The sequence below is a fragment of the Echinops telfairi genome, unplaced genomic scaffold (genome assembly GCF_000313985.2).
Source record: "Echinops telfairi isolate 266 unplaced genomic scaffold, ASM31398v2 ScPeMD7_7468;HRSCAF=8506_0, whole genome shotgun sequence".
NCBI lineage: Eukaryota > Metazoa > Chordata > Mammalia > Afrosoricida > Tenrecidae > Echinops > Echinops telfairi.
The window spans coordinates 19,046,894-19,061,236 of record NW_022111369.1 but is presented as its reverse complement, the minus strand read 5'-3'; the positions used below and the strand labels follow the sequence as shown (position 1 = coordinate 19,061,236).

The following is a 14,343-nucleotide window of genomic DNA, read 5'->3' as shown; positions in this document are numbered from 1 at the left end:
GGCTCTTATCTGTAGCAGTGTACATGCTCTTGTCTAAAATGCTCAGAATTTAAGCTCTAATATTTTTCCTCCGGTCTTGGATTTTAATATTTGCAATCCTTGGATCACACAGGCTAGTGTGCTTTTTTCAGGTGGACTTAAGTGAAACCTTACATTTGATATAATTTGACACACACTAGTATCTAGTAAAGCTGAAGATACCCATTCCTCTAATCCATCAACAACAGCCCTAGGACTATACCCAGAAAATGTGTGCATGTACACCACAAGCCACTACATGAATGCTCATATCAGTATTGTTTATAATAACCCAAAATGCAAATATCCAGATCCAAACACAGCAGAATATATGGAATACAGTAGAATAAATTGGCTCTATTCATGTAATGGAAAATATAATCTGTGAAGAGAAACAGCCACAATGTGGATGAATCTTTAAACCAAATATTATTGAAAGGAAAAAAACACTGAATGTTATACATTGTATTACTCCATTTATATAATGTTCAGAAAAAAAAGTTAACATGGATCTGTAGGTTTTAGGAATGAATATTTGGCCAAACAATAAAGAAAAGTAAGGAAACAATTACCTAACATTCAGGGCAGTTATTTGGGAGGGAAGAAGTCGGGAGTTTAAAATGGGAAAAGTGAATACACACGAAGTTGTCCTAGGTTGTTGGCAATGAATCGCTTGATCTAAGTGGCAATTGTTTGTTCTATAGTGATTGACTAAGCTTAATGTATATGTTTTATGTACTTTTATGCATTTGTGTGGTTTTCAACCACTATATATATACATGTTTATATATGTACACCATCACATATGCAAACAGCACATATGCAAACAGTAGATATTTCTGGGTACAATGATTTTTGGTAACTGTGCCCTGGTCTGTCTGCTCTTACAGAATGGCCTTGCTTTTCCTACTAATTATGGCATTTTCATCATCCCCGCACATCTATGTAATTACAGTCAAACTTTATTAAAGAGATCTGCAAACTTTAACCTTGATATAGTTTAAATTTGGTACGTACTTGTGTTCTCATATATTAGGGAGAATTTTGGTTTGGGTCTTACTTGGTGGTTTGACCTTCAGTCATTTATTTCCTTTTCTCCAGAAAGTTACCTGTAACATTTCTTGCAGGTTTCAAAATAACAAATTTAATTTGTTTTTCTTTCTAGTTGTTTCCCTATCACCTTAACCTTTATCTGTCTGATAATTGTGCAGGGATTGAGTGATGTGTTTAAAAATTTGCTTCTGGATGAACCTTAATTTTCCACCGTAGTTTTCATGATCTGCTAAGGAAAGTGGTTCTAACATTTTAAGTTGGGATTGCTATAGTTCAAAACTTTGAGTATTTTTGTAAGGATTTTACATCATGGTTTTCAATACCAGTTACCACACATTTCTAGCCCTAGCATTCTGTAACCAAGGAAACGCCCTACTTTCAGCACAGCACAGTGCAAATGTACCTTTTAAAAAATATTCCAGGTTGAATATTTTGTATACCCTAAATACTGTTCAAAAGATCGGCAATTTAGTGGTAGAGGGAAAAAAAGCCAAGTTTTTATACATCAAAATTGCCTTAAACTGTCTAAAAATTTTTTTAACGTATTTGTTTATTCCAAATGGCAAGCTGAATCTGCCATTGCTATATGGTGTTTGCATATGCAGCTTAGACTAAAATAAAATCCAAGCAAAAAATTAAAATTTACTTTAAAAAATTCTTGTGTAGTGTATGTATTTCTAAGCACAGTTTGCTATCAGCCTTCATATTAAGCAGTAAACACAAAGCATTTATGTAGGCCCGTGTAACTTAAAATCCAAACTTAAGTTAGATGTAATAGCTGTACTAATGAGGGAGACAGGTGTGGATGTGAACAGGGAACCTTCAGCAAAGGAAGATGGTGATGTGAACAAATCCAATTTCCCAACCATTTTCACAGGCACACCATAGAAGTAACTAGCACCTTATATTCAGCCCTGTGAGAAATCTGAATGGTTGACAAAGAACAGCAACAAGGAATTTTAAGCTGAAAAAGACAAAGTACAAATCATAGTGGAGGTGCTGTTTTTGTCGCCTGCCCCACCTCCCCCTTCCAGAGTGTTGAAAGTGGGAGTCAGACTTCATTGCACTGCAACCAGTCTGCACCACCAGCTAACATAGGGATTTCCTATGCAATGGGGAAGTCTCCTAATCTCTGGCTCTGAAACTAATAGCAAAGACTCTTCAAAGTGTCCACCCCTCCTACTCCCCAAGTAGCTGATACACCCCATAGTTATACCACCAGCCAACACAGTGTTCTCCTGAGATGGGCCCTAACCTTTGCTTCTCAAACTGCCAGCACAGATCAGGGCCCACTGTTCCTGGTGACTCCAACCCTCCCACCCCACTCATGGTAGGCAGGCAGGAGTTCCTTCCCAAGAGTCAGTCCCTCGTTTTCTCCTCAAATAACTACTCTCATCTCTATTATCATTTTTCCCTTACTTTATTGTTTTGCCAAATAAATAATTTATTTCCCAAAATAAATATTTAATTTTACCTTTTTGTGGAATATTAGTGAGGCAACAGTTTTTTCTGTGCATGAGGAAGTGTCTTGACCTCTGGCTCTGAAGTAAATAGATCTCGCTAGCTTACTGTTTTGGAAGTATATCTTAACAAGTCTGGAGGTGACCTGCAACAGTGAAACTGTGGTCTGGCCAGCCTTTCTACCCTTACATTGTAAGGGAGGAGCCACGAATAAGGACTAAGGGCTACACTTATCTCAGGGTGATCTATTCCGGGTGTGCTTTCTAGTCTTTGGAAACTGCTAAAGCTGGTTTCCCATAGTAGACATGGAAACGATGCAGGAGGCTACAAAAGCAGATACCCACAGTGTACCCTGGATTATGAGCTAGAGTACAAAGGTTTTTAGTTGCCAGGGGGCATTGAGTAATATATATATATATATATTCTTATAAAAGAGGTAGAATGCCAAATGAATTTGGGAACCTATATACTAAAGGAACCCACACAGAGCAGATGAGGAATCAATAAGGATGATGTGGTACCGGACTTCCTCCGGCCCCCAACTGAGTGAATTAGTATGTTTTCAGTCTATCTAGGCAGGCACACATAGGAAGGGAGAGAAAGCAGTCATCAAAACCTGAAGAGAGTGCCTCCTAAAAGGTTCTTGCAGCAGTTCCTGCTATTGAAAGCATACATTTGGAGACCTGAGGAAGCTAACACCTTCTAAATCTTGAGTGTCACAAGGCACAAAAAAGAAATGGAAATCAGGGCCCATTCAAATGAATGAAACAAAGTGAGAGATCATCTATCTGGGGAAACCAATTAATAAATAGATTGTAGATAATAATGTAATATTAAACAAGATTAATGTTCTAGAGGAAAGCTAACAAGGAAGTCAGGAAAGCAATGCATGAGAAAAATGAGGATATAAAAAATAGACATAAATACTGATATAACAACTGAAAATTGAAAACCAGCACACACAAAAAAACCCCCATTGAAAGGACTAGACAATGGATTTGAGCTGGCAAAAGAACACTTGGTGGTCTAGAGGACAAGTCATTGAAATATGGAGGCTCAGAAGCAACGAGAGAGAAGACTCAAGACTTCTTAGCCTAATGGAAATGTGGTGCCTCAATACGAAGACAAGCGCACTTACTATGAGAAACCCAGAAGGAGACAGTAGACGAAGAGGAACAGAAAAAACACTTGAAGAAATAACAACACAATTTCCCAAGTCAATGACATGTGTTCACAAATGACATGTGTTCACAAACCCATATACCTCCACAAACTACAAGAATAAAACCAAAGAGATCCACGGCTAGATATATTTTAATCAGACGCTCATAACTAAAGATAAAGAGAGAATCCTATAAGAGCAGCAAAAGAGAATACTCACAAAGGATCCCTAATAAGATTGCGGTAATTTTTCCTAAGCAACCTTGGAGGCCAGAGACATTGGAATGACATATTTAACGTACTTAGAGAAAAGGGGTGGGTGGGGCACAAGACCCTATCAACAAAGAATACTAAATCTGGGCAAACAGTCCTTCAAAAATTAGGGTAAAATTAAGATGCTCCCAGATTTAAAAAAAAAAGCAGAGAGAGTTTGATACCCTGAAAGTAGTCTTAAGATAGGGAAAATGGGCCATGAGAAACTACTTAAAACCCGACAGAGAATTATCTCCATTACAGTTAATTGAATAAAAATACAAGGTCAAGTTTTAAAATACTTTTACTTGTTATTGTTAATTGCTGTAGCTTTCATGCATTATAATGACAGTGCTTAAAATAAGTATAAATTTATAGGACATAATTTTGTATAAAGATGAAATCAGTAACAGAACAACATAAAAGTGGGAAAGAGGTGGAGTGGTATAGAGAGGTTTTGTACATTACTGAAGGGAATTTTGTTAACTATTTAAAGCAGACAGTTGTAAATAAAATATGTTAAATGTAACAGTCAGTGCACCCAAAGGAGGAAACTGTTTAATGCACACAAAAGGAAAGTAAAATAAATTTAACAAGAGTTGGAAGTATTTTAGAAATGAGTGACAAACTTATGATAAACACAAAGTAAAATGGCAAAATTAAGTCCTTTATCATTAATTTACTGTGAATACATATAAAATAAATGTTCTAATCAAAAATCAGAATGGCAGAATGAATAAAAGAAAACAAGGTCTAGTACAAGGGGTCTTCAAATAATGGGGGGGGGGTGTCCTGTTATCTTTTAACTCCATTTTCCACACATTTTTGAAGCCCTTTCATATAGTGTGTCTATAAAAGACACGTCTTAAACACTCAGACATGAATCAACTAAAAATGAAAGGGTTGAAAATTTTCCCATGGCTACTTTAATGTCTGACACGGTAGATATTAGAAGTCTCAAAAAAGGACATAATAATATAAAATGATCAAATCATCAATAGAGTATAACAGTTGTAAATATAAAGGCACCCAGCATTAGATGCCCAAGATTTATAAAGCAAACACTGATAGACTGAGATAGAGAAATTGAAGGGAAATTAAATAGAACTCTAGAAAAGTTGAGCCATCATTTATACCACTTTCTGTAATGGATATAACATCCCCAAAGAATAGAAGAGAATAGAAGAATTGAATGACACTATAAACCAACTGTGGTAATAATTTCTTTTGCAAGAATTCATACTAGACTAGTCCCGAGGAGCTGGAAATTGAAGATGTCACAGGAATCCAGCTCTGCCAAGATGCTGTTCTGCTCCAGTTCCCATCACTCTTCCCTTGCATATGTCTTCTCACATCGCTGGGTTCTGCAGTTTGCTACAGCGTCCCGTAGAAACTCATGACACTTTGATGAAATGTCTCAGGTGGTGCTAGGTGCTCTTTAGTCCGGAATCCGAGGGATAGGCAGAGGAGTCTGTAAACACAGGGTCCTGAGCCAGGAGCCAAAAATGACCAGAAGCCACAGCTGGTCTTGGTTCTATCAAAGCTCAGTTAGGAAATAGAGATCTGGCTTATCTGGTGAGATAATGTGTGCCAGAACCAGTATTTAAACCCCACAGAAGATGGTGTCCTAAGTCACCCCCAATAACAGTGTAAAGTCAAAGATGTCCCCAAGGAAACAAAAGGTATGGCCTAGTTCACGCCCGGCATCAGGGTCAGGTCGCAGTCCCACCACATTCCTATCCTTCAGCATGGTAGAGAATTCCTCCAAAGTGAAGCTACAAGCACAGGCATGTGAACCCTAAAATCACAATAAATAAGGAACCATGGCTCCAAGGGTTCGGAAATTCTTCTGTTAGTTCAGAAATGGCTACTAATTGACTACCACTCACCAACTAGTCGTCAGTGATAAACAGAACACTCCTAACAGTAGCTCAGTATGCACTTTTTTCCAGTGCACAGGGATCATTCTTTAGGGTGTTATGTGTTATGTCGCAAAGCACATTTCAATAAATTTAAAAGATTGGAATTATACAAAATACGTTCCCTTAACCACAGTGGCTTGAAATTAAAAATTAATGATGGAAGGAAAACTGGAAAATAAATAGGTAAAAAATAAACAACATGCTATTAAACAACCAGTTCATCAAGAAAGAAATGAAGTAGAAAACTGCAAACTATGTAGAAACAAAAATGAAAGCACCGTATACCAAAATATGTAGAATACAGTGAAAGCAGTGCTCAGAGAGAGACCCATACACTTAGCTAGGTTGACAAGGAAAAGGCTCAGATCAGAATTAACAATACAACTGACCCTATAAAAATTAACATAATCCTAAGAAACACTATGAATGATTGATTATACATACACAAATTAGATACCCCAGATGAAATGGAAGAATTCTCAGAAACACATAAGCTATGTACACTGACTCAAGAAGGGGTGGCAGATCTTAACAAACCTATACGAAGTGAAATAGTGAACCATTAATCAGATCTCCCATTTAAAAAAAAAAAACCTTGACCAGATGATCTGACTGGGGAATTCTACCAAACTTTTATAGAAATGAAGCCATTTATTATTCTACTTTACCTAAAAAGCAGGACCAGAGGAACACTTCCTAACTCTTTCTATGAGGTTAGCATTACCATAAGGAGCCCTGATGTTTCAAGGGTTAAGTGCTTAGCTGCTGACCAAAGGGTTAATCATTCAGACCCATTCATCTGCTCTCCAAAGAAAGACTTCTTGATCTACAGGCATAAAATTGTAGGCTAGTAAATCCTCTGAGGCAATTCTACTGGGTCATATGGCATCATTGTGAATCGAAAACTGATTCTGCAGCTCCTAACAGCAGCAGCCAGGCAAGAGTACCCAAACCAAACTCACTGCCATGGAGTTCATTATGATGCATGGCCACCTTGGAGGGCAGCGTAGATCTTCACATGTGGATTTCTGAGACTAACTCTTTAGGGGAGTAGAAAGCCATCCTTCTCCCAGTAATGCTGGTGATTTTGAACTGCTGTCCTGGTAGTTAGCAGTCCAACCACTACACCACTAGGGCTCCTTTCCAGAACTACAGGTTATAAAATTGTGTCAATGGAAATGCTGAAGAAGAGCTGCCTTCTCAAAGTCGAGTCAACTATATGATGATGTTGATGAAATAAAGCTTTCAGGATCTTCGGTTATTGATGGGGCATGACTCTCTAATAATCTAAATATGAAACGTGAAGTATGAATCTAGGAAAATTAGGGATCATGAAAAATGAAATGGAATGCACAATTATTCATATCCGATCTCTTAGTGAAGGTGGTGTGGTTATATGTCGGGCTGCTAACCAACCACAAGGTCAGCAGTTCACTAGCTGCCCCATGGGAAAGAGATGAGGCTTTCTGCAGTCTCTGAGGCAGTTCTGGAGAGTTGCTATGAGCCAGCTTGACCGCAGTGAGTTTGGAGTTTGGGGTTATTAGTCAGCTGAAATCGACTGTATTGGCCATCTTGAATCAGACAGTTGTACGGTTGACTCTGCCAGAATCACAATTCAATGGCATCGCATTCATCATCAAAAAGAACATTTTCAATACAACTATGTTCAAATTTATTCAGTACTAAAGCAAGTGATGAAGAAATTGAAGTATTCTTCTAGCTTCTTGTCTAAAATTCATCAAACATGCAATTAAGACACATTGGCAATTATTGGCAATTGGTTTACAAAAGGAAGGAACAGTCATTGGAAAATAGGTCCTGGCCATAGAAACGAAGCTAGGGATTGCATGATAGAATTTTGCAAGATCAATGGCTTTTTCATTGCAAATACCTTTTGCAACAACATAAACAGCAGCTATCTACCTGGGCCTTGCCAGATGGAATTTACACAGAAATCAAATTGAGTACATCTGTGAAGAGAGACAATGGAGAGGCTCAGTATTAGCAGCCAAAACAAGGCCAGGGGCTGACTGTGAAACCAGCCATCAGTTGCTCATACGCAAATTCAGGTTAAGGTTGAAAAGTTTTAAAAGAAGTCCACCAGAGTCAAAATGCAACCTTGAGTATATCTGACTAAAATTCTGAGACTATCTCAAGACAGATTGCATTTAACACTAATGACAGAAGACCAGAGAAGCTGTGGAATAACATGAAAAATGGTCATTAAAAAGAGAAGGAAGGAAAGTATCAAAGTGGATGATAAAAAACTAAGAAATGTTCATGCTCTTGAACATAAGAGTAGCTAAAATAAATGGAAGAAATTATGAAGTCAAAGAGCTGATCAGAAAATTTCAAAGGACAGTTCAAGGAGACCTATATTCAAGGCCACAAATATAATGAACTATGCAAAGCCCTGGAGGTAGAAAGCAAAATAAGAAGAACATGCTCAGCAAATATCAAGTCAAAAGAACTGAAGAAAAAATAAAAGCCTCAACTTGCAGTATTAAAGGATTCTGTGGGCAGGACATTGAACAATGCTTGTGGAAGCAGCAGTCAGGAAATCACAAAACATATCGGGCAAAGGTGCTGCTCACGGCCTCTAAGTGTTGAAGACAGAGGTGTCACCTTGAGAAAGCTAAGGTGCACCAAACCCAAGCTTTGATCTGTTAGATTGCTTCCTACGCATGGGAAAGTTGGACAGTAAATAGGACTGCAGAATAATTGGTGCATTTGAATCACGTTGTTGATGAAGAATATTGAAACTACTGGAGACTGCCAGAACAAACAAATCTGTGATGGGAAAATTCCAGCCAGAATTCCAGAAAATTCCAGCTCCTTGAACCTGAGGATAGGAGAATAATCTCACATACTTTGGACATATTATCAGGAAAGACTACTCCCTGGAAAAGGATATCATTTTTGTAAAATGCGGGGTAGGCTAATAGGGGAAGACCCTCACCAAGATGGGTTGACACTGGCTGCCACAGTGGGCTCCGTAATAGCAGTTGTGAGGATAGTGCAGGGACAGGCAGTGTTTCATTCTGCTGCATATAAGGGCTTCAGGAGTCGGAACCAACCTGACAGCACCTAGCATCATCAAACATAATGGGAAAGGCTGAAAGCTTTCCCCTCAGTTTAAGAGCGAGACAGCAATGCCTACTGACGTGTGCTATTCAGTTTTGTACTAGACCCCCTAACAGAGCAATTAGGCAAGAAAATTAAAAGGTTTCCAAATTGGGAGAAAATAAACATCAGTATGTATGATTCTATGCATTGAAAACTCCAGAGAACCCATAGAAAGCTACTAGAGATAATCAATGCATTTAGCAAAGTGGAAGGATGCAAAGTTAACATGAAAGTTGGTTTTCATTAATCAGTAGTGAACGTTCTGAATAGGAAATGAAGGAAGCAATCCCATATACACTAGGATATAAAAGGAATATGTTTTACCTAAGAAGTGAAAGACAGGTACTCTGAAAACTTTATCAATCATTTCTGAATAAAGAGTTCATGGATAAGAAAATCTATTGTTAAGGAATCAGTGTTGGTACAGATAAAAAATGGAAACACAGAACCCAGGACAGTAAAAGTAAGAAGTCCACACTTCCTGATCTTATAACATACTATAGAGCTGTAGGAATCAACACAGGCTAGCACCGGTGTAATTATAGACATTTTGACAAATAGAAAAGAACTAAGAACCCAGACCAAAAAATCCACAGGTGTAACCTTCAAAGCGGTGGTAAGTCCATGAGGGGGAAATAATAAATGGTGCCAGGACATGCTGGACCTAGGTCTCCCCATGTCTGCTAACCAACCCCAGTAGATCACACAATCTAAGAACGAGAACCATAAATCTCTTGGACAAAATCATAGGGTTAAATATATTTTGGGACTTCATGTTTAAAAATGGCTTCTTAGACCTGATGCCAAAAGCATGAGGAACAAAAAGCATGTTGATAAATGAAACTTCATTAAAATTTTAAAATTTTGTTTTTCAAGAGATTTTATCAAGAAAGTAAAGAGATTACTGACATTTTGAGGGGAAAAAAACCTTGGGGAACTAAGGGGTCTTCAAAGAGTTTATGGGACAATGAAGTGAAAAGATCATGAAAGTTTCCCATGAACTTTGAAACCCATTATGGGATAAAGGTTAGGCATCTAGTGGCATACATAAAGAACTCCTACAAGTAAGCACCGTAGTCAAACAATCCAAACACAAAATGGGCAAAGAACTTGCAAAGGAATTTTATTGAAATGGTGAGTAGCAGCAAAGCCCATAAGGAAGAAGCACACCAGCCTGTGTGATCATGAGGTGTCGACGGGAATAGGTATTGGAAGTTCAAAAGCAATCAATCAAATTGGCATGCAGAAGCAAGCGTAGATAAAGTGGAGACCCAAAACCCACCTGTAAGAGAACTGGACAGTCCCTCACAGGAAGGTCATATGGGAGGGAAGATATCCCTAGGGTGCAGTATACCACTGATGATACACATAACTATCCTCTAGTTCTTTAATATTTCCTCCCCTTACTATTATGGTCCCAGATTTACTTCATTAAGCTTGTTAGATCTGCTAATATTCATTTGTGTAATGAAGTCCCTTCGATGCATGAAATCCAAGATAGATAAACCCATTAGAAATAGTATGGGAACAACGATTCCCTGGGGGCATGGGAAGAGGCGGGTGGAAAGGGGGAGCCAATAGCAAAATGACTGTGTAACCCCACTGAGGGGAACAAATAACAATTGTAGAGGAACAGATACAATGGACGGTGTAAGATATGGCAAACAATAATAACTATTTATAAGAATAGGGTTCCTGGGGGGTAGGGGAGGAGGGAATAAAGGGGAGCTGATAAAGAGTTCAGCCATCCGACTGATGAGTTTGAAAAATGTCTCCAAGAATGGAATCGCAGATTTGACCATTGTATTGTGTAATGCAGAGTACTTTGAAGGTGACAAGATTGTTTTGTAAAAAAGTTTACTGTATATACTCATGTATAAGCCAAGTTTTTCAGCACATTTTTTTGCAGTTTTTGTGGTAAAATTAGGTGCCTTGACTGATAATTCGGGTTGGCATACTCAAGTATATAGGGTACATCGCTTTTGGGGGGTGAGGGGGAATAGTTACAGTCTGGGAAACCCGAGGTAGTTCTGCCCTGCCCTGCAGTGAGTTTGGCTGTTTTCAGTATTCCGTTGTATGGTGCATGTACCCATTTGTTTACCCATTCCTCTCTAAATGGGCATTCCATCTTTTTGCTTTTGTGAATAGTGCTGTGATGAACATGGATTCACTGAAACCCTTTTAATAAAAACGTGATTTTTAAAGTTTTTAGAGTTATAGATGTTTTAGTTGCCATGAAAAAAATCATTCATTCAATATGCTTGTGTTATGCATGGTTACAAGAGCTTTGTAACAGATAATGGATTTTAAGCCCCACTAGTGGATATCTTTTAGTTCTGTATAAAAATTATGGTGTGTTTTACTTTAAACTGTCATGGAATATTTTACAGTATTGCCTTTTTAAATGGAAGTCTAATCTAGAATAAAAGTGACACATTCCATGCCTTCCCAACTGAGAATCAGTTAGGTTAGGTGCTGCAAGACCTGGTGAATGTTGGCATTATTTCAGATAGAAACTGAAATAAAGCTTTTTGTGTTTTTAGCTGCACTACCAGAGACTTCCTTTTGAATCTAAAATCTTCCAAGGAATGTTCTATAAATCATGCATTGTTCTTTGTTTCTTTCATGCATGTTTTATATAAATTATAAATTGCTTAAACCAAAGTTCCTATTTTCATCTCAAATTTGGGTTATTTTGTTGACATGATTTTTTAGATGCTATTAAGCTCCAGCTGGTTGAAGCAGGCCTGGTGGAAGGTCTACTAGACATTGTTCAGCAGAAGGTGGATAGTGACAAAGAAGATGATATTGCTGAACTCAAAACGGCTTCAGATCTAATGGTTTTGCTACTGCTTGGAGGTGAGTTGTAGTCTGCTAGCCAAGAACATGCTTTTCGGGTTTTGAAAAATGCCTATGTCTTAGCTGTAGACAGTATACCAGGCATCTTCTCGTTTTCCTCTCTCATTTAATCTTATTGATGTGATGATTTTGAAACTTAATCTTTGCAAACCTTCTCGTGGAAGAGAAAGCTATGACACCAAAGGACCGACCTAGAACTAAAGGAAACGCCTGGCAGGCACAACTTTTACACAGTGGAAGGAAAGCTCTCCGCTGAGTCGCAGAGAGAGATGGAAGGGGGTGGAGGGTAGCAACATGCAGAGAGAGGAGGCTCACTTGCTGTCATGTTGCAGCTAGGTGGCTGCATGTGAGAGCATCCACTGTGACTGAGCTAGGAAAAAATCTAATTTCTATTGTGTAGTCTTTACTAAAGTTTATTATGATTTTATAGCATATAGAGAAGTCTGTAATTTCCCAGTTGGATACTCATTAGAAGTTGGCATTTGACCTCCTAATTACTTTCCTCTTGTCTAACACTTGGTTCCATTTACTTTCAGACGAGTCCATGCAGAGATTGTTTGAAGGAGGGAAAGGCAACGTGTTTCACAAGGTGCTCTCCTGGGTTCCGTCCAATAACCACCAGCTACAGCTTGCTGGCGCATTAGCAATTGCAAATTTTGCCAGAAATGGTAAGTGTTACTTGCTCTTCCTTTTAAAATAAAAATTCTGTGTTGTTTGATTACTTTTTATTTGCTTTGACATCAAATGTACTACAACTAGAGCAATTCTGGGGTGTTCATGATACAAGAGGACTTTGAACAGTTCGTGAAAAATCTATTATTGAGAGTGGGTAGGAAAGAGGGAACCGATCACAAGGATCTATATGTGACCTCCTCCCTGGGGGACGGACAACAGAAAAGTGGGCGAAGGGAGACGTCGGACAGGGCAAGATATGACAAAATAATAATTTATAAATTATCATGGGCTCATGAGGGAGGGGTAGCGGGGAGGGAGGGGAAAAAATGAGGACCTGATGCCAGGGGCTTAAGTGGAGAGCAAATGTTTTGAGAATGATGAGGACAATGAATGTACAAATGTGCTTTACACAATTGATGTAGGTATGGGTTGTGATAGAGTTGTATGAGCCCCTAGTAAAACGATTAAAAAGAAAAAAATCTATTATTTTTATTTCCATTTTTCCATGAGCTTTGTGAAGACTCCGCATATATATAGTTCTCTTGGTTTTAATAATCTAAATATTCCTCCTAGGATGGTTGTACTTCTATACCTAGAAAGCTGAAGTGTAGTTAATCCTCTGATTTAGCGTAATATTATTTCATAGGCACCTGATTTTTTGTGTTTACTTCTGAAATCTGCTATTCCTGCTGCTCAGTCAAAAAAACCTCTCTGTGATCCTAGGAAAACTGAGTTATATGTATATCTAGGAAATGTGAGTTATTTTTATTTTATTCCAACCCAAACAATTGGGATAGCATTATACAGTGGATTTATTTATTATACTTTTACTCCCTCCTTTGGGGGAGGGGACTTTGTGGACTTCATGTTAGTTAAAAACACTGAGCTAGATAACACCCTGCAAGGCACGTTATAATATTCTCACTACTCTATAAATAATAAATTATTTCAGTGAAAAATAACAGCCATGGTAGCAAAATGCAGAGTGCTAGTGCTGATGTACAGGTTTCCCTGCTGGCTGAAAATGGGGTGTGCCCGTAAAATCTTTCATAAACTGATCTGGCGTAATGCAACAAAGCAGTTACACCAATAGAGGGAAAATATTTGCATGTCTACCAATCAAAAAAATAACCTTCTAAATTAAACCAAATGCCACATAAAACTTAAAGTCACAAACGTACAGTGTTGACCTCAAAGCTCTGGTGGAGCTGATGCGGAGTGTAGTTCTTGGAGAAGGAGCTTGGAGGTGCCACACGCGCTTCCTAGGATATGCACTGCCTCTTTAAGGGCTTGCTGCAAAACATGCTTACGCATCGTTCCACTGTATTCACGAAAGTGAAAATCCTCTTTGGATTTCTCTCCTTTAGCAAAACTGGGTACTAATATAGGTCCTTGATAAAAATCAAGTGGCTTAAAGCAAACCTTCACAAAGTGGAGGATACCTTTGCTAACATTGGCAGAACACAGGCAGGCTTCACTATTCGATGAAACTATCGAGGGGCGAGGTAAGCATTGTTTTCTGCTTACTCATCCATGACAGAGCATCAGGCTCTAAGCTAGGGAGTTCTGATTTTTTTAAAAATTTTATCTACTCTAACAATGCTTATGAGTGGACCTAGCACTCAATGAACAGAAATGGGGGAAAGCCATGACTTTACTTCCTCTTATGTAGATATTGGATAGGAGTCAGTAGTATAAAATATGTACAGACATTTTTTAAAATTAATTTATTGAGGCTCATACAATTCATCACAATACATAGATCAATTGTGTAAAGCATATCTATACATTTGTTGCCCTCATTATTCCCAAAATT

General features: G+C 38.3%; 1 protein-coding gene across 4 annotated transcripts in view; it reads left to right on the top strand.

The window, feature by feature from the left end:
• Positions 1 to 14,343, top strand: part of RAP1GDS1 (Rap1 GTPase-GDP dissociation stimulator 1) — a 157,102-nt gene that overhangs the window by 116,131 nt on the left and 26,628 nt on the right. For all 4 annotated transcript variants that reach the window (XM_004703275.2, XM_045284125.1, XM_045284124.1 and 1 more), the window contains 2 exons: positions 11,709 to 11,852; positions 12,389 to 12,520. In XM_004703275.2, coding sequence (XP_004703332.2) covers positions 11,709 to 11,852; positions 12,389 to 12,520 — 276 coding nt within the window. The remainder of the gene's footprint in view (positions 1 to 11,708; positions 11,853 to 12,388; positions 12,521 to 14,343) is intronic.